The sequence below is a fragment of the Equus asinus genome, chromosome 9 (genome assembly GCF_041296235.1).
Source record: "Equus asinus isolate D_3611 breed Donkey chromosome 9, EquAss-T2T_v2, whole genome shotgun sequence".
NCBI lineage: Eukaryota > Metazoa > Chordata > Mammalia > Perissodactyla > Equidae > Equus > Equus asinus.
The window spans coordinates 15006670-15032264 of record NC_091798.1 but is presented as its reverse complement, the minus strand read 5'-3'; the positions used below and the strand labels follow the sequence as shown (position 1 = coordinate 15032264).

The following is a 25595-nucleotide window of genomic DNA, read 5'->3' as shown; positions in this document are numbered from 1 at the left end:
ACACTTCTTGAGCCCTGTTCTGTGCCAGGGAGCGTGCTGCATGAGGCCTGCAGAGGTGAGGAGTCTGGCGTAAGCTCTCGCACCTGGGAACCCAAGACTCTGTAGTCCCAAAGCCCTTGACCACTCTCCTGACCTAGGTAGGTCTCTGGGCAGCTGTGTGTTGATATCTGTAGAAGAGAAGCCGAAGTACGTGTGCATCACTGTCAGGCCAGGGCCCTCTAAGTCAGCTGGGCTTGGAGAGGTTCCAGTCCACACCCTGCTCTGATCTGGAGAATCACATGTGGTGATGGAGTCAGCAGTGGCTCCCTAGTAACTGAAACCGATAGACAGTCCGTCCACAAGGATCCTTCCCGCCTCCCATGTCATCCCCCTCCCCCAGGATTTTTGAGCAGAGCTATCCAAGGGCTGCAGAATGCATCTACTGGGGAGACTTTTGCTTCTGCATGATAATGATTATACTAATGAGAATGAAACAGGAGTAGCAGACAGAGGCTCCGGCAGCTGCCTAGTGGGATACCCACTCCCAGGGGAAGGAGAATTGGCTGTTGCCACTCTTCTTCAGTTCCCAGCCGGGAATGAGAGAGGAGGCCCATTGAGACAGTTCATGGTGGAGGGGACCATGCAATGGGCCAGGGCTCTGGTGGCCCGTCTCCAATCCTGGCACAAATCAGGGAACTGGAAGCCCTGTCAGTTTAGAAAAGTTTCTGAGTGTCGGTTTGCTCATCTGTAAAATGGGAGAATAATAATGATGGTAATGATGCTGCTGTCATGGTTATTTGAGAATCAGATAAGATCAACCATGACAAAGTACTTTGAGGACCCCAAAGAATTTCTTCAATCACAAATTTCTCTTTGTTAGGACAAGCAAACCTTGCAAGGTAGAGGGCCTAGCCATGAACCCTGCTGGGAATTCCAGCGAAATATTTCTTCATTTATTTTTTTGCGAGTTCATTTGTTCATTCAATAAACATTAACTTGGTGCCCACTCATATAAGATGCACAGGTTACAGTGATAATAAGATACTACTGCTCAGGTCCTCATGAAACGCATGGAGGTCATAGACGTGTAAGCAATAGTACAAGTACATATGTTATAAAGAAATAGCTCTCCAGCCCCTGCCTCAGATCAACAGATGCCCAGGGAAAGGTGTTCTGGCAGAAGGAACAGCAAGGGCAAGGGCGTGGAGTGTGTGCAATAATGTGGAGTATGCACTGAGCAGTCTTGGAGCCATGTCCTTACTGGGAGCAGCAGGAAGCTGCCATTTTTCCATGGACAGAAAGGTTTAGGGGGCCGGTGAGGGTTGTTTTAACAGCTCCTGCTGCCCACTGTTCTAACTATGGTCTTACGACAGTTTGTGTTGTGACAGGCTGGTCTGATCTCTCTGTTTGACACACAGAATATTCCAAGCTGTTCTCTATTTATTACCTCCTCCAGTGAAACCCAATTGCTTGTAGTTTTGGGTGATTGGTAATGGTTTGGTTTTTTTCCTATGTTAAACATACCCAGATGCCTGCGGGGAGAGTATCTAGAAATAATTGTCAAGACTCTTCAGGGCCTTTCACGTCAGTCCCCAGACAACCTCTGAGGATGGTCTCCTCTGGGGTCTGCGGGCTTTGGGAGGAGCGCCAGGAGGGCTGACTCTGTTCCTGTCCTGGCAGTTGGACCAGGGCCGTGCTGGGGACCCTCCTGCCCTCCGCTCTGCTTCATGGCCCCACTTCTAAGCAGGGCGCATGTGCCTACTGTTTCTGCTTATTTTCTTTCTATATTTAATACATTTCTATACTTTGAATTTTTCTATAAGAAGAAAATTAGGGTTCATTTTAGAATGACTTTTTTGTGAAGGGGTAGTAAGAGGTTCTGGATAAAAGACCAAAGTTGGGTAGAAAGATCATCTTGGTATTTTTAGTTTTTTTGTCTTATTTCTGATTGTAAAAGCAGCAAAAACAAACAAGAAAAATCTGAACCTTATCCCCACCACTGAAAGGCAAACATTGTTACCGTTTTAGTGTTTTTCCTTAGTCGTTTTCCCTTTTTCTTGCAGACGGATAAGATTATGCCACATGCACAGTTTTGTGCCTTGCTTTTTTATTTCTTTTTAAATTTTGTAATGTAAGCCTTCTCCCTTCGGTGGCTCAAAATGCTTCATGAGCGTACATTTCAAACAGTTCCATCAAATGGTTATAACCATAGTTTACCAACTGTTCATTCCCTACAGATATGGAGGCTGTGTGTATTTTTTTCCCTATGATAAATAATGCTGCATTGAACATGTTTGTATATAAATCTTTCCACCTGGGTAAATTGAGTACAGCAGCAGCGAGTCAATGATGCATTTGTCTTCAAGACAAGTTGTTGAAGTTCTTGAGGCCTCTTCTCTTTTAGGAACCCAGTGCTTCTCTGACTTTTGTTCTGTCCATCAGCTGTGGCTCCTGCTTCTGGGTTGGGCTCCAAGAGTGAGCGTCTCCTTCCATTTATCTAATATGTGATTCTTTATCTTCTTGACTTCCACAGCCAGCCATCTCCTCCCCACAGCCTCACCCACAGTGTTTGTAACAAACATTCCTAATATCCAGTATGTAGCTGGGGGCAAAAATAGCCCCCTGATTTTCCCTTCTTATCGGCCTTCATAGTTTGAAACTACAGGGCATAGTTCCAAATTTCAGGGTATTTAAAAAATTCCCTCTTCTAGTCACCCAATTGCGTAGAGTTGGCTATCTTCATTCACTTTCTAAGTAGTAAAGACCTGAATTCAAATCCTCAGTCTACTTCTTAACAACCGAGCCACCTTGGGAAACTTAATCTCTCTCTCTAAGGCTCCATTTACTCGTTTGTACATGGGATTGTGATGGGAACCACTTACCTGGCTTGCTGTGAGAATTTAATGACATGTAATATATGTAAAGTACCGAGCATGTGTTAATATTATTACTCTTTAAGGTTTTGACACTGAGTCCTTACAGAAGAGCATGCAAGTCAACTCTTGGATGCTAGATTTTCATAACAAAACGGCAGCATGGCATGCCAGACTTGGAAAAGTTGGTTGAGATGGAGTCTATCCCCCTTGTTTTATCTTTGGGGAAACTGAGGCTCACAGAGGGGAAAGGACTTGATCAAGGATGCCTGGATGGATGTAAGAGGATATCACAGCACTGCTCCTGTGGTCAGGCAGTGAGAAGGGCTGATGGCTTCAGAGTCCAAATGAAGCCTTTCCGCCAAGCCTGCTGGGCACGTCCTTTGATGTCCAGACCTTGGCAGGCACAGTGTGGGGTTCGGCTGATGCTCCAGATCCCACCCTTTGCCTACTTAGCCCCCAAATCAGTCCCAGAGCAGCAAGGAAGCTTGCGGAATATTAGAAACAGTGTATATTTCCTCTCTTGCACTGTGCAGGTGATCTCTTGTGACCTGCCTCTCTCTCTCTGTCTCTCTCTGTCTCACACACACACACCCCCTCTTGGGTCAATTGGAAATTCATACATTCTCCCCTGGCACTGGAGCTGAAAGTGTCTGCCAACCTATGGGTTTCTTTTCTGTGTGGCTTACCATCTGGAGTGGCCACCTGGCCTCCTTGTCGGGGGGGTGGGGTGTGTGTGTTTGTGTGTGTGTTCGCGCGTGTGCGCTCGGGCACCCGTGTCCCAGGGCCAGGGTATTGTGTCCCCTCTCTGTGCTTGAATGGCTGAATGAACAAGACCAAGAGAACAGAGGCACAGAGGACAATGCCCAGAAGTCATCCTGGCAGTATGAATGAATAATTCATATTGTATCTGCTGCTTTCCAAGGCTTCCCAAAATAGCTGTTTTAATTGCTTATTTGTTTCGCTGCTGACTTTAATTCAGCTGCCTTTAGCTCAGAGCACTTTGGTCTTGTTGACTTGCAGGTAGGGCTTTCCTTCAGGGAACAACAGTCTACTTAATTTTCTCCTTTAAAAAGAAATGATGGGAGGAAAATAAACCCTTAAAGAAAGTTGTACTTCTCAGAGGTAAAGACCATTTTCTTTTCAACTCCTGTGCAGAGCTCCTTTGTAATCGGTTACTGTAGGCCTCTGTAGTCGTGGAGAATAAAGAAATAGCAGCTAGATGGACAAACAAGGTGAGTTTCTAGGGTAGATCACTTTGCCCCCCATGATGCAGTCAGTGAACACTTGGGCATCTGCAGCATTTCAGATCCTCAGACACGGCCAGGCCATGATGACTTGTGCTTTACTAGGCATACCGGCTATAGCATCTAGCAAAGGTATCAGGAAAGCGCTACCTGCCCGGGGGTGACCTAGGGGACAGCCCCACCCCTGCTGTCTGTAGAGTGGTGGGATGGCCAGTGTCCTGTCCCCTCAGGGCTCTGGCAGGGCTCCTCTACTGTGGAATGCATGGCTCAGCTTAGAATGGGCTTCTTCCAGTGGTCCCAGAGAAAGGACTATAGCTTGCAGGGCCTGGGCAGATAGAAGCCATGTGGGTTATGGTGTGAGATGACAGGTGTCAATCTGAAGACGCAAAGGGCACCCAGAAGACCCTTCATGGTTGCAGAGATGAAATTCAGAGATGCAATGGGTTTTGTGGTCTAGTCCTGCACCTGCAGAACCAGGGCTCCTGTAGAGCTGATGGGCCTGGTGCAGTCAACTGCTCCCCCAACCCTGCTTGGCCTTCTGTCTGCAGATGGATACAAAGGGAAGAGAGCCAGTTTAATGTGGGAGGAAAGAAAATGATGTTCCCTGAGGACTTAGTACAGGCAGTGCAGCAGAGTGGTTGAGTTCCTGGATCAGGTCCAAATGCTGGCTCTGTGCTCACTGGCTGTGTGACCTCAGGCACCACATTGTGTGGGACAGGAGGTCAGCAAACACTAGTGGAAGGGCTGATAACAACTGCCTGAAGGACTGTGCTTAGGGGGAGGTTGGGTGGCCATGACTGGGCCTACAGAGTGGACGGGAGGCAGGAAGCTTTGATAGAGAAGATGAAAGAGAGGGATTTCTTGAACACAAGATCGGGTACCATTTTTTAAAGTCCCTGCAGTTATGAGATAGGGGGTGGTATACACCAGTGGGCCCTAAATGTGGTGCTGGGACCAGCAGCATGGGCATCACCTGGGAGCTTGGTGCAAATTCTCAGTTGGCCCAGAGTCAGAAACTTACTGAGTCAGAAACTTTGGGGATGGGTCTCAGCCATCTCTGGGTTAACAAGCCTTCCAGGGGATTCTGATGCAGCTCAGGGTTGAGAACTACTGCTATATACAAGAAGGAGTTGTCTGGAGGGGTGTTCAGGGGACCTGGGCCGGGGAACTGGGGGATGTCAGGAAACCTGGGTGTCCAGGAGGATCCACTCCTCTGTGGCCATGTGACCTTGGACAAGTCCTTAGGACACAGTCTTGAAAACTCAGTACCAAAAGGTCTCCTAGCCATCACTGTGTCATCATCTTATGGGGGGAATGGGGAAGCAGTGGCCCAGGGTGGGGAAGGGCCTTGGCCGCAGCCACTCAGTGGCAGAGCTGAGAACTGAAGTCAGTTGGATTTGCCTCTGACCAGCTGAATGTCCTTGGACATAGCAGCTTACCTCTCTATGCCTCAGTTTTCACATCTTAAAATGGAGCTAATAATAGTACTTAGATTATTTTAGATAAGTTAATATCATGTAGCATTGAATATGGGCTTTCCTTTATTTTTTTTCCTTATAACTATATTGAGCAATTATTGAAGCGTACTAAACTGTACGTATTTAAAGAGTGCAATTTGATGAGTTTTGACATACTTGCATACATCCATGAACCCATCTTTGTAGTCAATATCACCCCAAAACATTCTTTATGCCCTTTTATAACCCCTCGCTGCCTTTACCCCTGTCCCCAGGCAACAGCTGATCTGCTTTCTGTCCCTATAGGTTAGTTTGTATTATATTTCTAGAATTTTATGTAAATAGAATCATACAATGTAGTCTCTTTTTTCCTTGGCTTCTTTACCCAGTATAATGTTTCTGAGATTCATCAGTGTTGTTTCATGTGTTAATAGTTTGTTCCTTTCTATTGCTGAGTAGTATTCCGTTGTATGGTGGTACTACATTTGTCTATCCATTCAACTATTAATAGACATTTGGGTTGTTTCCAGCTTTAGGTTATTCCAAGTCAACATAACATTCATTTTAAGAAGCACCATTATTTTATGTGCCACTAAGAAAGGAAGAATGCTACCAATTAAATTATGACCCAACATGTTCAAATTAACTAGAGTGTTTATTGCATACTCATTGGAATAAGTCTTTCAAAGTTAGGTTTTTTTTTTTTACTCATATACATACAAAAAAAACCCCAAAGAAATACATAAACAAAATAAAGCTCTAGTGTTCCTAAAATATCTTCCCATTTCGAATCCAGTTCTTTAAAGTCACCTTTTAACTCAGCATTATTGGTGTCTGTGCTTATAATACTGCCCTTGGTGCCCTCAGGAGTGTTGGTGAGGCAGCCTTGTTGTAAGGACCCACAGGGGAACTCAAAGGCTTTGGCGCTGGGCTCTGAAGCCAGTGTGGCAATTATGAAGAGTTAGCCTGCTTTGCACTCCTGCTTTGGGAATGTTGCTAAACGTGTCTGTTCATTGCCTCCTCCACCCTTCCTTACAACCATTAGGTTCCTCGGGGTTAAAAGTGCTCCTCTGTTGTCTCTGGGATTTTATCCCAAGCCCATGACACCTTTGATGCCTCTGCACACACAGGCATTGACAGCTCCATCAGGACCGTAGCCTGGCTGACAGTGTTGTAAGATGTCAGCAGTAGTAACACACATCCTAGTTTCAGAGATGTTAAAATGTATTAAACAATGTGCCGCTTAGAATGTTGAAATAGAGTCTGTGTTAGGGACCCTGAATAGTGCCTGGTACTTTGTAAACATTCGATGAAATTTAGCTTTTATTATTATTATTACTCTTTCTATTAAGCATCAGTTTCCTTGTTGGTTAAATGAGAGTGGTAGAACCTGCCTCACAGAAATGTTGTGAAGATAAAGCAGATGATTTATTTTATAGAGAACACATCGTCCAGTGCCCAATACTTAATTGCCCTTTAGTGAAAGATGTTTTAATTATATATTGTTTGGTTGCAACCTCACAATGCCCTTCATCTTTGGGACAGGCAGGCCAGATATTAGACTTGTGAAGGCTAACTGTGCAAAAGGCACCTTAGAGATGTTATATTCCAGTTCCCCCATTTTACAGATGGGAAGCCCAGAGAGGGTAGGTGCCTTGCCCCCGAGGGCATGGTTAATCCAGTGGGTGCATCAGGATTCAAATGCAGATCTCATCACTCCCCTTCCAGTGTTAGATCTAAACCATGCTGTCCTGGAAGGGACGCTAGGTCAGGCAGGATCCCAGAGAAGCCTTCACAGCCAATTCCATTTCTAGAAGGACCAGCTCCTCATGCTGCATGGTTTGGGGTAAGGGTCAGAGCTCAAGGAACAGAGAAATGGCCAAATTTCAGGAAAGGGTGGGCTGTAACCTCTGCTCTTAGGGCTGAGAAAGCTCCTAGAAAGCACCTGGGAAGACCCCTTGGAAACCCAGCTCATGGGAACAGAAGGAGTAAAGCTGGGGGTTGAGTGCCCTCGGGGTCCTGAATACCGAAAAGAGGAGCCTGCCCAACTTTACATGCCAAGTGCTGAGTCATTGCCATGTACTAATTCATTCAATCTCTGCAAGACCCTGCAAGGCAGATTTTCTTGATTGCTTTATACTTATGGGTAAACTGAGGCTTAGAGCTGGGGAAGGAATGGGCTAAGATTACACAGCTCAGAAAGATGGAACTGGGAGTCCTGTTTGGTTCTGTTGGCCCTTTCTGTTGGGCACAGGACTTCTGTAGCCTAACTCCCAATTTGGGAATGAGAATGAAGGAGGGATGGAGCTGGGTGAGGGGCAGACATGTATACCAGGTGCTCTGTCTTACTGACGTATTGGACTTTCAGGAAACTACCCTCCAGTGAGGAAATGAGCAAAAAGAAGAGCACATCTCTCAGCCTTGTCTCTCCATGAATGGGAGCTTCATGGGTTCTTGCACAGTGATACTCCTTCCTGTATAATAGAGTTAGTTAGCCCAGGAAAAATACTATCAACAACTATTTCTTGAAGGCTGCTCAGACACTTGCGGCACTTCAAATGGAGCCAAACTCAGTACAGGGCTGACTTGATCTCTTAGTGTCATATGTGTGTGGCAGGCTGGTGTTGGTCCCTAGATTTAGCCTCAGTCCTGTCGCTGGGTCCTTGGGTGGCTCTGGGCAAGTCTTTTCTCTCTCTGCCTCAGTCTTCTCACCAATAATACAAGGGGTTGATTTGTCAGACTCCAGATATCCCGCTCAGTTTTAACATTCTTTAATACCCCTGCATTAGAGGCCTCATTTGGACAGCAATCAAAATAAAAATGAGTTGCTCACATTTATTGAGCACACACTGTGTACTGAAGTGTTGTTTCATGCATTATCTCCTTTAATCTTCAAAGAATACTGTGAGGTAGGTCTGAATGGTACCTACTTGAAAGGGTTGTTACGAGGGCCAGGTAAGTTAATGTATGTAAAGTGCTTGGAACAGTTCCTGGCACGTAGTGAGTGCTCAGTAAGTATTATTTTTCCTGTTTCGTAGATGTGAAAACTGAGCTGCAGAGAGTTTAAGTATCTAGCCCAAGGTCACATAGCTAGAAAATGGCAGAGCCTGGATTCAAACACAGGGAGTCTGGCTACAGAGCCCTGTGCTCTTAACTGCTGCTCTCTGCTGCCTCTTGATAAGATAAGAGGTAGGAGTAACACATTAGAGAGCGGTGGGGACTGTGTGCATCTAGAGAGTGCCTGCCCCCAAAAGGCATGAAATTCCATTTTTAAAACATAGCGCTGTAGTAGACGGACACACGTATCCATAGGCTGAATGTGACCCTCTGGTAGTTGGTTGGCCATGCCTGCTCTAATCCATGATTTGGTTCTCAGAGCCATAATCTTAAATCCCAGCATGTGAACACAGGGAAGAATAGCAGCACAGATTCACCACTGTGTTGTGAGCTGGCGGGAATTGGGGAGTGAAACAGGCACAGACACGTGGGGATGGAGGCAGAGGAAGGGGACAGGCCCAGGCTCAGGTGTGTGATCCCGATAACTTAGCGGGGCAGAGTAAAGGCAAAATTGGGTGGGGAAGTAGAGTGGTTTATGGGGGCCTAGTTTGAAGATGAGATGGGGATAGGGGAGCAGTCGAGAGTCTTCCCTCTACCTCTCCCTGCTCATCTTTTCTCCATAAAAGAATTCCAGGAGTGGGAGTGACTAGGCCAAGAAAGCTTCTGGATAAACCAGCCCAACCACGTAAGGAATCAAGGAGGTCTGGGGGTCAAAAAGCCAGAATGTTGAGACAGGTGTTTTGAGAGTGGAGGGAGGAAAGAAAGAGGGGGGAGTGTTGAAGAGAAAGGGAGCTTGGAAAGTCCTGGTGTAAATGCCTCCTTCAGAGAGCAAAGTTTGAGAGCCAAAGCCAACCCAGCTGCCATCTCTTAACTTCTCTGGTTTAATTTCCAAATGGAGGGAGCTTAAGCAGTCCCAGCTCCTCCAGGAAAGGAGGCTGTGGAGTACAGCGCAAGGCTTATTGGCTGTTAGCCTGGACAGTTCTTTTGCCTCAGTTTCTCCATCATGAAAATAGGGATATAAAACTTAACTGATAACAGCGAATATTGGTTGAGCCTGTGCGTCATGTGCTCAGCACAGCTCATTTTAACCAGGTAGTCACTCTGAGCAACCCCACCTTACAGATGAAGAAGCAGATTCAGACAGGTCAGGGCTCATGCCCAAGGGAAGAGAGTGAGTAAGTGACAGCGCCTGCATTGGAACCCAGATGGCTGACTCTAGAACCTGTGAGTTTGAACCACCACTGGGTCTCTCTTGAGATGAAGAATGATGACGGTGATGATAATGATATGGTGATAGCTAACATACCAACCACTTAAGGTAAAAGGTGACACGATTCTCACAGTGCACGGAGGACAGAAGTCTCTCATCTGATTATGTTGCCAACCCGTATTTACTGAGTTCTTCTTACATGCCAGCCCCTGTGCTAAGCACTTTCCATGGGTTATCTCGTTTAATCCCCACAACACCCTGTGAGACAGGCACCTCTCCTAAGTTTCACAGAGAAGGAAACTCCTCCTAACAGGGTTACATAACAGCCCACGGTTGTGGAAGAGGCGGAGCATGGGTTTCAGCCCAGTTTCATCGATTCCTCAGCCCTTGTGGGTAGTATCTATCCTGTCTCCCCACTAACCGTGAAGCTGGCCACCACCCTCTTCCTTCCCTCTCCAGCCTCCCCTGACTACACCCTGTTGCTTCAGTCTCTCCCTTCTCCCGACTCCTTGATCTTTCATGTCTATACAGCTGACCTAGCACCTTACTAACTATCCCTGCATCCTCTAATTGCCTGCGGATCCCAGTCTCATGTAGCATAACCGCCACATATACCATCATCGAATGTCATGGGGCTTGGTCACTGCCTGCTTTAAGTGTAAGCCTTGGCTTCCTGTCTCTCAAAGGCAGAAACAAGGCTTATTGAAATTGAACCCTCGTCATGTCTGGCACGGGACTGGGCTCTTGTTTCCATGCAGTAAATGCTTCTCGCTTGGGGGATTGACTGAAATGAGGGAGAAAGGAGGAGAGCGGAGAGTAATAGAGCAGGGAACCTCTCCACAGCTTGGCACAGAGGTGGTACTCAAAGTCCTCACCAGGGACCCCAGAGCCTCAAAAGCCCAGCTCTGCCCCTCTCTGCCTCCGCCCCATCACTCATACAGATGTGTCACGGGCCTTCTTTTCTGTTCCTCAAACTCACCAACATCGTCCTGCCCCAAAGCCTTTGCACTGGCTGTTCCCGTTGCTTCCAACCCTCTGGTCTCCCCTCACAGGTCACCTTCTCAGAGAGGCTTCCCTTGACCACCCACCTCCATCACACTTGATCTCACTGCCCTGTTGTATTTTTCTGATTAGCATGAGTCTCTGAAATGATCACCTCGATTTGCTTCCTGCTTGGGATGTCTCCCCGTCTAGAATGTAAGGGCAGGGCCCTGTCTGTCTCACTCAATTCTGCATCTGGTGTTTATTAATAAGAGTCATCTGTATGCCATGTGCTCAGCCCTCCTAACCAACTTGTGAGATGGTTATTTTTATCATCCCTGCCTCTTTTAAATGAATGAATGAAGGTATCTTTGAACCGAACTGAATTAAAGAAAGGAGAACTTCAAATATTGCGCTTTCTTCCTGCCCACCCTGGCCTTCAAGGTGTGAAAGGTGAAGGGTCTTCTTAGAAATGGTGCTCTGCAGGAGCTGGGAGGTGAGCAGAGTAATAGGAAGTTGTGCAACCTAAGCTATGGGAACTATCCGTGTGAAACACCCCGGGGCGGGAAGAACCGGCCTGTCCGTTGTGCCAGGGCTGGGAGGAGAGGTTCGGCTGAAAGTTTGGACAGTTCTTGGCTTGGAGTCTGGAGAGCCCTTTAGAAAGTGATCCCGCCCAGCTGGCCCACGGAGAGAACCCAGTTGGGGGCCAGCATCCTGCTGGACGGCAATAAAGAGGTTACTGTGGGAAGTGTTCGGATTGCTTGGGAAGCACTAGGAACATGAAAGATATGTTACGCGTTCTCCAGTCCCCAGAGAATCACCACCCAGTGTTAGACTTGGCAAAAGGCTTTCCGCTCCTTCTCTGAGCTGCCTGCTTAGAAAAGATGTGCTGTCTGAATACGCAATGCCGGCCGTGGCCGTGTGCTCCCCGAGCCTCTCCCGTAGCCCATAGGAAAGCAGTATGGAGCTGGGGGGAGGGCGAGGGCCTGCATTCCCGGACAGGTGTGCCTGAGTGCCCGGTGGAGGGGCATCCCGGCAGAACCTACCTGTCTCCAAGGTGACACATCCGGGCCGTTTTTCCAGGAAGGCCTGTTGTGAAACATGCAGGAATGTTTGTCTTCCTTCAGAGACTTGTAATTAAGAAGAGAGAGAACTAGTTCTTGCTTGGCGCCCTTCCCTTCCTCCCTTCCTCTTGCCCCTCTGGCATTTGGGTCATTTGGTTGGGGTTTTCAGCAGCCCAGAACGCGGAGGCTGGAGGCAGGGACTGGACCGGGCTGGGTTGGGGTGATTGGTTTCATCGGAGGGTGGGGGCTGGGAGTTCCAGGCAGGCCCCGCAGTCCTGGCCTCATCTGAAAGCAGACATCTCTTCCCAGCTCACATTCTTGGCGCTTGCCCAAGGGGAAACATTGCAGGCCAGAGAAGCACCCACAGTTTCCCAGGGGGGACTGGTTTAAATGGACAGTTCCTCTCTCTAGCAGGAAGAGAGTGTGCATGTGTGCATACGTGTGTGTGTTTAAATACAAGCGCAGCGAAAAAAGCATCTCTTCATCCTGATTCTCTGAATGACACGTCTCTGCACACTGAATAATTCATCTCCCTCTTGGCATCTGTTCCAGAGAGAATCATGCTGTCCAGATTTCTTGTAAGTTGCATAGTCTTCCAATAGAAGCTTTTCTCTTTCCCATGGAAGAGCTCTGGGAGTCAGGCTGTCAGCCCTCTGGTTTTTCCATGATCGCATTGAAGGGAATGCTGAATATCAAACCCAAAGCCTTCCTTCCTCTTCTTGCTTCGCCGTCTAACTTTAACTCACTCTTCTTTATCCCTGCTGGGTACGGCGTCTGCGTTTGCTACACGTGGGAATCAGCATCTTGGCCCTGGTAGGGTATCCTCACGTCGGTCACATTACTGATGCTTGTCTCCAACATTTATTTCAGTTCTGACTTCTAAGGCTGGAAATATCAGTGGAGTTAATGGTTTTCTGGAAAAGTGATGCGTTTTTGGTGTTTCAATCCTGCCACTCCGTCCAGTTCCCATCCTCACATACAGCTTAGTAAATCACTTGTATTGATGACTTCAGTGAAGCATTTAATTGTCCTTTCTTTAAGTAGCCATGAATTCTCCAACTATATTGAATATCTTTGCACCAAGACATAAATAAATTGAAGGTGCAAATATGCTAAAGCTCCAGTGCCTTCTGTCTGTTTCCGATTTCCCCCTGGTTCAGCGTCATCATCTGTATCTCTGGCAATCTGTTCCAGGTTGTTCTGAGACTCACTTGGTCTTGTTAACTTTTATTAGCAAAGCTCGGATTTTGGAGTCAGGCAGTGGGGCCTGCAGGTTATACCTCTGGTGTTTACTTACTACGAGATGCTGAGCACGTTTTCCCATTTGTAAGATGGAGTGAGAGTGCCTTTTCTCCAGAGAGGGAACATGGTAGATAGAATTGCTTTCCAGGCCTAGATTTAGCCATTATTAAATATTTTAATTACAGTTGATATATGAACGTTACGGAGAAATTAGGGAAAAAGATGAAAAAGAAAAAAATGTTAAATTACATTAAAATTCCTGTACCGAGATAAGATTTTAATGTATATCTTTCCAGTTTCTCTTCTACATGCACAGACAAACACATTTTGGGCAAAAAAAAATCATGCTATCAACAGTATTCTGTTGCTTCTCTCTTTCAACAATGTTGTTTTTCTCATGGTGTATTGAGAGCATCCTTCCATGTTAGCAAAATACAGAACACTGCATCATTATTTTTTGTTCCTACATGTTCATTATTGTATTCATATGTTCCACAAATATTTATTGAGCACCAATAATGGGGGGGCATAGAATTTTGTTGCTTAGATGCACCATTGATGAAAATCATTTAATTAATCCCCAGAGAGGAATTTTGCAAGGTGATGATCCATACACAGATCCAGGGGAGCTGTCGAGAGGGGACATATCTTCTTGGTTTTCTGGGTTGTAAACTGTAAATAACAAGATTCTTGTCTCTGCATCCAGACTGGCAGGCGGGGCTTCTCGGGGCAGAGTGCAGAGAGAGGAATGGGCCAGAAAGAGGTCCGACGGTGGTTGTTCCCCCACAGTTATCTGTCATCAGTAACAGAGTAACTCACCGTGGAGGGGTATGCTGTGTGTGGAGCTTTCCTTCAGAAACCCTTTCACAGGTTGTTAGATAAAATAATGTTGGCTAAGATCTCGCTCTTGGTCACGGGTCTTCATTCTCCATAACAAAGAGGGAAAAACCATTTAGAGAAGTTTGAGGGGGTAGTCATGGTGGGACGTGCCCTTTGTCTCTGAAGTCTGGGCAGGACGTGGGGTGGGCTGAAGACATCTTTACAGAAACTTCATCCAGATTGGCACAGATGCTCCTGGGTGAAGAGCATTCTGGGCTGAAGCGATCACCCGTGTCTTCTCTACTTTTTTCCTTTTACTCTAAAGTGGTGGCTTTGATTTTCCATGGGGTTCAGGAGATGCATTGCAGATATCAGCTTTCAGAAGCTTTTAGCTTACGGCAGGAGCTCTGAAGACACATCACCTTGGTTGAAATCTCAACTTTATCATCGATATTGATGTTGACACTGAGGATGTTATTTAGTCTTTCTTAACCTCAGTTTCCCCTTCTGGAAAATGGAGAGAATAATAACTAATGTTTTTTGAGGACTGTTCGCACCAGATCTCTGCTAAATGTTCTTACAAAATGTCACCTTATTTAACCTAACCAACAACCTGGAAAGTTGTTATTATCCCCACTTTACAGGTAAAAATGCCGAGGCTCAGAGAGGTTAAGTAACTTGCCAAACTCGCGTAGCTAATAAGTGACACTTATTGAATCCTTATTTGATAGTGCTTAGTCCATTGCCTATCACATATACTTCTGGCCTCGTCCTCATTGTCTCCCACTATACAGCAGTAAATTAATGACTCATGGAAGTTTTTGGTATCCATTCATTCAATCAGTGGATGTTTTTTACAACCTACCAGACCCTGGATACACAGTGGTACGTGAACACATCAGGTCTTATCCGCCAGGGCCTCTTTCAGTGTCTCTTTTTTCCCCGTGTCTTTTTCCTTTAAGTTTGTTTTGGAGTGGATTTAAGAGGGAAGGAGACTGCACAGGATCAGAGAGAGGGGAGCTCCTGTGACTTGGAGGGAAGTTCTTCATCAAGAATCATAGACCCTATCGTGGTCACCTTTCTTGCTGTCCCACACTACCTCAGCTTGCCAATCTGTCCAGAGAGTGGTAAAGCAGAGCCTTCTTATCTTCCAGAATTGCAAGGGGGCTGGGAGCAGAAAGCAGAGGGAGAATTATTAGAATATGCATTTTAGGCAGAGGCAGCAACGGGGAGAAATCAAAGGGTCTGTCTGGAGGGACCACTCAGGCTGACTTTCATCTCTCTAGATTCTTGGCTCCCTGCACTCTGGCTAAAGTACTTCACCAATGCTTTGTAGTGTTTTCCAGCCTTGACAAACCTTTGTTCATTTAGTTGCGTGATTTGTTTTTCTGTTTGATTTAGCCACCAAGATTGGGTGATTGCCGCCACTTCACTCCCCACAAAATGGGGACTTAGAGGGTGGTTATTGCTAACAGGTCAGTTAGGCCTGGATAGTCTAGAGAAGGACAGCAGAGGGTGCAGGCATTTGGGAACAAGCTCAGGAGGCAAATAAGTACTGCTTTTGGCCAAACTCACAGGGATGGAACATCTGCTTTTCTAGATGTTGCAGTAAGCCAGCTTTCTAGAGGGGAAGTGGGCATGACAAACGTGGGATAGAGCCAGCATGAAGACTCGGGGTGGGTGCGTGAATGAGTCGCAGGTGGAGAAGCCAGAGAAGGCTGGAATCTGAGTCCAGAAGTAAGACTTGACCTTCGAGCCCTTTTCTGCAAACCCCTTAGTTATTGATCCAGAAACAGAGGCCCAGAGAAGGAAGGTGACTTGTTCAAATCATTCCAAAGTTAGTGGCAAAGTTGGGACTGGAACATGGATTCCCTGCCTCCTTCCTGGGAGATCTAACACTGCTACTGCAGTTAGGCATTCACCTTCCCAGGGACAACGGGGCCAGCAAAGCTGGTGTCACAGTGCAAAGCTTCTGGATCTGTTGGGCCAGCCCAGAGGAGTAGGGAGGCTGAAGGAAGCAGTAAGTTGCAGGGGCATGGGGACTGTAGGCTGATGGAGTCTGTTTCTCCTCTCCCTTGCCAGGTACACCAAACCGCTCACCTTTGCCGACTGCATTAGTGATGAATTGCCGCTGGGATGGGAAGAGGCGTATGACCCACAGGTTGGAGATTACTTCATAGACCACAACACCAGTAAGTTCCTGGCCCTTTTCCCTGCCCCGTCCCCTCCCTCCCATCTGTCTACCCCCATGCCCACTCCCCAAGTCTGGAAGAACTACCAGCAGAGGCTTTTGAAGCCAGATTGTGTTTTGTTTTATACAGAGTTAGATAGAGATGTCAATGTAGATATAGATAGATAATGTATGCTCCTATAAAATAACAGTTGAGAAGAGTTTTAAATAGAATCTAAAACTCCCCGTCTTGCAACCCATCTCCCCAGTTTTACAGAGGCAACCACTGCTAGCAGTTTCTTGTGTATCATTCCAGAAATTTCCCAATCGTGTTTGTGTGTGGATGTATGTATATGCATATATTCTTTTTTTTTTTTTACATCTATGAATTTCTGTGCATACAGATTTTTTTCCGTAAAAGGTAGATGTGTCATTGTCATTGCCAGACCATTTTGGAGCAGCCAGAGCCCCAGCATGTCTCCAGCAGCATGCACACCTGTGTCCATAGAGGGTTGATAGGAGTGAGTGTGTCTCCAGCCCATGTAGCCCACCCTCACTTCATATCTGTGATCTGAGCATCCTGATCCAGAACAAAGATTCCTAGTATCTTTGTCTCTGGGGTTATGATAAAGGAACCAGTTGAGAAACGGAGAAGCATGTTGTCTGACAGATGGAGGAACCCAAGCCGCGGTCCCCAGCCAGGGAGAGTTGATGTGTGTTTGGGCCTTATCCATTGTGCACCCTCTTGGCCAAGGTTATTTATGTCCTCTGAAATTTGCTGCCCCATTTGTCCATGTCTGCAGAGGAAAGAGGGTTTTACTGTCTCACTCTCAACCTTCAGAACCATGGGACTCCGTTTATCCTTTCAGGCAAGAGGAGAATGGAATGAAATGGGATGTGCCTTGCAAAGGGTGAGAATAGGGCACCAAATCCTAGTAGCCCATGTTTACTGAGCATACACCCCGTGTCATGTGCTGGGCTAGGCACCTGTAGGCATCATCTCATTAAATCCTCCCAGCTACCCTTTGGGGTATTAGGATGATTATCATCATCTTATAAATGAGACTTAGAGGTAGTAATTGACCGCTCAACACGCAGAACTAAAACATGGCAGAACTGGGATTTGAACTGGCGCCGAGGAACTGAATTGTGCATCCACTTCCTCCTCTGAGTTTCAGTAGCACCTGCCTGTCCTCTGTTGTGTCCCTCATCACTCTGTAGTATTAGCAGTTGTTGCAAGTTCTTCTAGAGCAGGGCAGTGTCTAATTCATCTCTCTAATCTCAGGGCTTTGCCTGGTAAGGCACATAGTAGGTGTGCACTTGACCTTTGCTAAATAGAAAAAGGCGTACGTGCATGAATGCATGACTGAGTGGATGAATGAGTAGACTGTCGTTGGCACCAAAGTGTAGAAGAATTTCTGAGAGACAGCTAATAGCATTAATTGCATTGTTGGGGGCAGCAGAGGTTTTTATTAGCACTCATGATTGCATACTGGGTAATGAGAAGTAAATATGCCTAATTGAGTGTGTATGGGGAATGAGGTTAATGCTTGGAGGGCTGCATGGTATGCTGGGTTAAACACTGATGTACAGGAACCCTAATCAGTCCTTTCCTGTTTCTAATTACTGAGTGCATCCCCCTCATTAAAATCTGATGGCGGGAGTGGGATTTCAAGGTGCTTCTGGGAGTTGTTGGAGGAATAGAAGGAAGGAAGGAGCGGCAAGCAGTGGCAAAGTTTATTCTCGTGGGGATGATGGCAGAAATGGGGTATTTAGGGGGTGTGAGTAAATGGGGGCCACAATAGGAGACGTTCTATCTGGTGGTTTTATCAGCTGTCTGGCTACTGATTTCCTTTCGGTTTGAAGGTGCTCTCATTGGAGGGAGGGCGCCACCTCTGTAGATGGAGCCAGTGATACAAATGTGGTATGAATATGACCATCGAGGCCCGAAGCGTTCAGAGCCGTGGACTCAGACCAATCCTCTGTGTGTTGGTCGCTGACTGAAATTACTCTTAAGAGTTATAGACACAGTAGAATTGCACAACAAATTAAATCTACCATCCAGCATTCATTTATTCAAAAATATTTATTGACCACCTGCTATCTTCCAGGCACTCTTCTGGGAGCTTGAGACGCGTGAGAGTGCAAAATGGCAGTGATCCTTGCCCTTACAGAGTTTTCATTTTGGCAAAAGAGACAGAAAATAAACTGAATAAATAAGCAGATTATGTCATATATTAGAAAATTATCAGTATTATGGGAAAAGAGAAAGCGGAGTGTGGGGCTACGGTGTGCAGGGGTGGTGTTGAGGGTGGCAGGGGAAGGATTACCGAAGACCTTGCTGAGAAAATGAGATTTGAGCTAAGACTTGAAGGCAGTAAGGGAGCATTTCAAGTAGAGAGGATTGATGGAGCAAAAACTCTAAGGTGTGATCACAGATAGCTTGCTCAAGGGGCGGCAAGGAGGCAGGTGTGCAGATAACAGAATGAGTGACGATGTAGGGAGGACATCAGGCCAGAGAGCAGCAGGGCCTAGAGGGGGCGGTGGTCTGCCTTAAGGGATCCGGGTTTTGCTCCACAGCAGGTGAGTGTCATGATCTGCTTTATGTCTTAATAGGGTCACTCTGGCTGCTTTGCTGAGAATAGATCTTAGTGGGCAAGCACAGAAGTGGGGACACTTGTGAGAGACAATTGCAATAGTCCAGGTGACAGAGGACAGTGCCCCAGACCGAGGCCATAGTGGTGGCCCTGGTGAAAAGTGGCCAGATGCTGGATGTATTTTCAGGGTAGAGCCAAAAGGATTTCCTGATAATTTGCATATGGGGCATGAAAGAAAGAAGAAAGAATGACCCTCATTGGGCCCGAGAAACTAGCAGGATGGAGTTGCCATCAATTGAATGGAGAAAACTACAGGAGGAGCGGGTTTAGGAAGGAAGAAGGAGAGTTCATTTCTACATGTCGAGTCTTCGATGCCTGTTACACATCTGAGAGAAGATGTTGCTGGTCAGTTTGATATAGGAATCTATAGTTTGGAGAAGAGTCTGGGCTGGAGATATGTATTTGGCAGTTGTTGGCATACTGGTACTATTTAAAGACATGAAGCTGGATGAGATCACCAAAGGAATAAATCAAGACAGAGAAGAGGACCAAGGAATGACGGAGGGGTCCTCAGACAGTAAGAGGGTGGGGAGAAGAGGAAATCAGCAGTGATTCTGAGGAGTGATCAGAAAGGTGGGAGGAAAACCAGTGTCTTGGCAGCCACATAAAGGAAGTGAATCAAGGAGAGGGTCAATGTGTCAAATGCTTCTGACAGATAAGTACAAAGAGGATTCAGAATTGACCAATTGATGCTGGTGACTCCAACTTTGGAGGGCAGCTTTGGACAAGGATTGGGGGCAAAAGCCTAGGTAGAGTGAGTTTAAGAAAATGGAGGGGAGGGGCCAGCCCCGTGGCTGGGTGGTTAAATTCATGCGCTCCACTTTGGTGTCCCAGGGTTTTGCAGGTTCAGATCCTGGGTGTGGACCTAGCACTGCCCGTCAAGCCATGCTGAGGCAGCGTCCCACATGCCACAGCTAGAAGGACCCACAGCTAAAATATACAGCTGTGTACTGGGGGGATTTGAGGAGAAAAAGCAGAAAAAAAAAAGAAGAAGATTGGCAACAGTTGTTAGCTCAGGTGCCAGTCTTTAAAAAGAAAAAGAAAATGGAGGGTAGAAATTGGAAACAGCAAATACAGACAACTGTTTTCAAAATACAATCCATTTTCATTATTTCATGTTAGTATTCCCATGGCTATTTACATCCATCATGATTAGATGATTTTAATCAGTGATCCAAATGTGTGTTCAACTATTTTGACTTGATACTATATTGTGAATATTTGAGCAATGCTGCATAGTCTTCATATTTGTCATTTTTAATACGTCGAATAGATGTTTCGTTACATTTTAACACAGAAGATGAATATACCATAATGCCCCTATTTCTGACCTTTTGGATAATTTCCATTTGTTTCCTATAAATTAATAACACTAGGGGGAGAATCTTTATGCGTATTGCTTTTTTCCTTTGTCATAATTTCCTGGAATACATTTCCAAATATAGGATTACTAAGTGAAAAGTTATGAACTTTTTTTTTTTTGAGGAAGATCAGCCCTGAGCTAACATCTGCCACCAATCTCCCTCTTTTTGCTGAGGAAGACTGGCCCTGAGCTAACATCTGTGCCCATTTTCCTCTACTTTACATGTGGAATGGCTGCCACAGCATGGCCTGACAAGTGGTGCATAGGTCCACGCCCGGGATCCAAACCCGCAAACCCCAGGCTGCCGAAGTGGAACGTGCGAGCTTAACCACTGCACTACCAGGTCGGCCCCAAAGTATGAACACTTTTGAGACTTTTGGTACATATTCCTAGATTGATGAATATTTCTAAAACATTGTATCAATCTGTGTTGCACAAGCAATAAGTGTGCCATTTTCCTTATACCTTCGTCGTATGGGGCTATTTCATTTCTTTGATTTTTGATAAATTCATCATGGGTTTAAGCTGTTACTTCAGTGTTCTTTATTGGCATTCCTTTGCATAGTAAGATAGTTGGGTGCTCTCCAGATGTTTGGCTTGTTTTTAAGACACTTGTTGTTAAAGGCCTTGGAGAATATAGTAGTGTTAGCCATGTGGGGGTGTGTGTGGTGTGTATAGAAAGCAGGTGTGTGTTGTGTAGAGGGGGTGGGGTGTGGAATGTGTGAGGAGCTCCTGAGTGTGGTGAGCGTGTATGCTGTATGGAGAATGTGTGTAGAGGGGGTGGGGTGTGGAATGTGTGAGGAGCTCCTGAGTGTGGTGAGCGTGTATGCTGTATGGAGAATGTGTGTAGAGGGGGTGGGGTGTGGAATGTGTGAGGAGCTCCTGAGTGTGGTGAGCGTGTATGCTGTATGGAGAATGTGTGTAGAGGGGGTGGGGTGTGGAATGTGTGAGGAGCTCCTGAGTGTGGTGAGCGTGTATGCTGTATGGAGAATGTGTGTAGAGGGGGTGGGGTGTGGAATGTGTGAGGAGCTCCTGAGTGTGGTGAGCGTGTATGCTGTATGGAGAATGTGTGTAGAGGGGGTGGGGTGTGGAATGTGTGAGGAGCTCCTGAGTGTGGTGAGCGTGTATGCCATATGGAGAATGTGTGTGGCGTGTGTTTGTGTAGAGGCCTGAAGCGCGAGGGAGGATGGAGAAGTGGTTCTGGACAATGGCTGCGCTCAGTCAGCTAACCATTTGCTGGAAGTAGCTGTGTTTTGGGGGAGTGGGACATGAGGGAGAAGGGGATGGAGGAGTGATGTTTTATGTAGCCAGGTTTGTAACATGCTGACTGATTAAACTGTGTCCGTGTATAGCTTTAATAAAAACAAAAACTAAAAAATAGATGGCTAAGGTGATCTCTAAGATCCTTCCAGGTGTGAAGTTATCTGTTCTGGTGAGATGGGCTTGAGGAAGGGAGTGTCAGCAGAAGAGCCCGGCTGTGAGAGGACCCCTCGGTGTGTGACTAGTTCAGAACTAACAGTAGTTAACACAGCTCCTTAGAACCACTAGGGAGCTTTTAAAAAGCCCACTGCCCTAAAGGATAATCTTTTCAACAGTAGCTGACACAACTGGTATCCACATGGGAAAAAATACACCTCCACTTCTACCCACACCTCACACTATACATAAAAATAAACTCAAATTGGCCATAGACTTAAACATGAAAGCTAAAACCAGAGAAAACATCTAGAAGAAAACATAGGAGAAAATCTGCAAGGATTTAGGGTGTGCCAAAAGTTTTTGGGTGACACCCAAAGCTCTAATCATAAAAGAAAAATTGATAAATTGGGCCTTGTCAAATTAAAACTTCTGTTCTTCAAAAGACATCATTAACTGAAGAGGTAAGCTACAGGTATGGAGAAAATATTTGCAATATGTGACCCATGTAGAGACTATATGAAGAATTCTTACAACTTAATAGTAAGAAGACCACCCAATAAAAAAATACGGGCAAAAGATATAAATAGATACTTTGCTAAAGAAGACATACAGGTGGCCAGTAGACATAAGAATACGCTTTACACCATCAGTCATTTGGGAAATGGGAATTAAAGCTACAACAGGGAACCAACGCATACCCACAATAATGCCTAAAATGAAAAAGATTGATGATACCAATGGTTGGCGAGGATGTGGAGGAACTGGAACTCTAATACACTGCTGGTGAGAATGTAAATGAAAACAACCATTTTGGAAAACAGATTGCCAGTTTCTTATAAAATTCAACAGCTACTTAACCATACAACCGGGCTGTTCCACCCCTAATAGTTTTACCTAAGAGAAATGCAAACTATGCCCACACAAAAACCTGTGCATGCATGTTCATTACAGTTTTATTCATAGTAATCTCAAGCTGGAAACAACCTAAAGGTTTATCAGAAAGGGAATTGTGATATATTCGTACAAAAGAGTGTTATTCAAGACAAGAAACGAACGAGTCTCAAAAACCTTATGCTGAGTTAAAGAAGCGAGACCCAAAGAGAACATGCTGTATGATTCTGTTGATAGAAAGTTCTAACATAGGCAGAACTGAGGGGAGTGGAGTTGGGGGAGGTGCCTGACTGGGAAAGAGCTGATGTAAAGGGAGTGTTGTACACATTGATTCAAGTGGTGCTTTATGGAGAATGCATTTGTCAAAACATAATTGAACTATACACTTTAAATGGCTGCACTTCATTGTATTTAAATTAGGCCTTAATAAAGTTGATTTAAACAATATGTTGATGCCCATTTTATACTGCAAACCAGTTCACTGGAAATCTCTGGGGTAATTCCCCTGCGCAGCCAGGTTAAGACTAGTATTCTGGTGTGGGGTTGTGTGTTGTGTTTGTCCATCTGTGCATCCCTCTATCCGTGTTGGCTTATACTCCAAAAGACAGCCTGGACCACCGAAAATGGTAGCCAAACCACCTGGCTTGGCCAGGCCTTCAATTAAGGCTTTCACACACTTTTATATTCCAACCAGCAGGGCCTCAGCCAAAGTGAGGGCGCCACTCCCAGACTCACCCCACAGCAAGGGGGTGGGGGTGGGGCCGCCAGGTCCCCTCCAGGTGTACCCAGGGGCACTTGTTGAGGGCCCAGCATTTCCTCGAGCCCTTCAGCAGATGATCCTACCTGGAACTCCACATCACACCTGCCAGCCTTGTGTGCTGGCTTCAGTGACCACTCAGCCCACCTGTATCCTAACCTCTTAGTGGTTCTCACTCTTGGTGACACATTGGAATTATTTGGGGAGCTTTGAAAATCACCATTGCCTCCTTCCCACCCCTAGAGATTCTGATTTAATTGATCCAAGGGTGGGACCTGGGCATCAGGAGTGTTAAAATTTCCCCAGGTGATTGTAATGTGAGACCAGGGGGTCTCTTCCACATCTGCACGGCAGAGTCACCTGGGGAAGCTTTTAAAACTATCAGTGCCTGGGCCCCACTCCTGGAAATGCCGATGTAAGTGTTCTGGGACGGGGTTCAAGCTTTTTTTTGTTTTTGTTTTTTGTGGCTCCTCAGCTGATTCTATGCGCTGCTGGGACCTAAAATCACTAAATGAAACACCAGTTAAAAAAAAGAAAAGAAAAGCAATTTCACTGATAATCTGGGGAAAAAGGCACTCTCGTAGGCTGTCTATGAGAATAAAAATTGGTCCAGCCTTTCGCAAGGTAATTTGGTAGTACCTATTAAAGTTTAAAATGTGCATACCCTCGGACCCACTAGTTCCCCTTCTAAGAAATCTTTCCTACAGAAGTAATAGCACAACGTCCTGGAAGCATGTTTTTAAGACTTCTAACTGCAGCATTGACTGCAGTAGCAAAAGAACTGGAAACAATCCAAGTGTTTCCCATGGTGGTCTGGCTAAATCAGTCCTCATGCTATACCATTGGAATACTATGCAGCCATTTGAACAATTAGCTAAGTAAAAAATAAAAATAAAAACAGAAATAAAATGGAAAAAGATGAATAAATAAAAGGTTAAGGTCAATCTTCATGCACCCACAAGGCAGGATGAGCATGTTATATCATTTGGAGATGACAGCAAATTGCTGACCAGTATATATGACATGGGGCCGTGTTGCATTAAAAATAGGTTTGTGTCTACAGTCATTTATGTATCAGTGAAGATTTGTATCTCATCAGAGAGCAGTATCTGTTAGCATGTGAGACTCCGAACAGCAGTTACCTTGGGGAGTAGCATTGGAGGGATAGGAATTCTTGCTTCTTCTTTTATAAATTTGCAATCGTGGAATTGTGAGATTTCCCCTTTTTTCTATTTTTGCCCAAAAAAGTAAATTTTAAGAAGCTACAAACTTTAAGAAACATCTCCAGCCTGGCCAGACAGTCCAAGTTTCTTTTCTGTGGCCTATGTCAGCTGGAGGTGTGGGGCTGGCCCCTGAGGGGGACCCAGGAGCCCCCAACCCTGAGGGAGTCCACATCTGCTGATGGAAGTGGGGGCCCAAAACAGCTGTCCTTCAGCCCAGCGTTATAAATTCTCCCCTCCTCACTTTCTCTCTTCTCTTGCTTGGTTGAAGAGTTGCAGAGCTTTCCTTATGAGAAGCAATCTTGTGGCCCCTGCCAGCAGTCTTCAGACCTGAATTTCTCTCCCACTCTCCCAGAAAAAGAGAGGAGGAAGAGCTTGAAGAATTGCTATTCACAGACAATTCAAAAACTGGTTCCAGTGAATAGTTTTGGCTTTGCTCTCACCACCATTTGTTTATGTTACCCGGGCATAAGGGCTTTATAGCTTCCTGGGAAGCTGTGAGACAGGGCCCATTAACCTCTTTAATAATTACAGAAGCAGATTCAGAGAGGTTGAGCAGCCTGCCCATTGTAACAGTGATTTTCGGCAGGAATGAGAACTTGGCCCTGCTGCCTCTGTGATCATTCTTCCTGTCTCTTCTTTCTTTTATTGGAGATGCTCATTTAGGCCTGTTCACGAGGAATGAGAGCAGCTAAAGGGCCTACAAAAGGGAGCATAAACTGAAATTCCCCAGGAGCCAGACACATCACGTAAATGAGTGAAGCAAACCAGGTGTTACTGATGGATGGAGTGCTGGGGTTGGTGGCAAATTGTGGGCCCAACGTGGTCAGATCTTCCAACTGATCAAGAAAAATCAGAAATCGGGATTTTAATGTACAAATCTCCTTACCTTTTTTTAATTGAGGTTATGGTAGTTTACAATTATGTGAAATTTCAGTTGTACGTTATTATTTGTCATTTACTATATAGGTGTGCCCCTTCACTGTTTGTGCCCACCCCCCCACCTCCTTCCCCCTGGTAACCACTAAACAGTTCTCTTTGTCCATCTGACAAATCTCCTTATTTTTACATACCAGTAACTAATTCAAAATTAATGAAAACACTTTAGGGTAAGCAAAACCTATTTGCAGGCTGTATTCACCAGATGGCCTTGATTGTACAACTTCTGGTGTGTCAGTCATCCCTAACT

At 45.7% G+C, this 25595-nt stretch overlaps 1 protein-coding gene across 3 annotated transcripts in view; it reads left to right on the top strand.

The window, feature by feature from the left end:
• WWC1 (WW and C2 domain containing 1) overlaps nt 1-25595 on the top strand; it is a 158290-nt gene that overhangs the window by 56765 nt on the left and 75930 nt on the right. For all 3 annotated transcript variants that reach the window (XM_044777690.2, XM_044777691.2, XM_044777692.2), the window contains one exon: nt 16012-16121. In XM_044777690.2, the coding sequence (XP_044633625.1) occupies nt 16012-16121 (110 nt within the window). Of the gene's footprint in view, nt 1-16011; nt 16122-25595 lie in introns of those variants that run through there.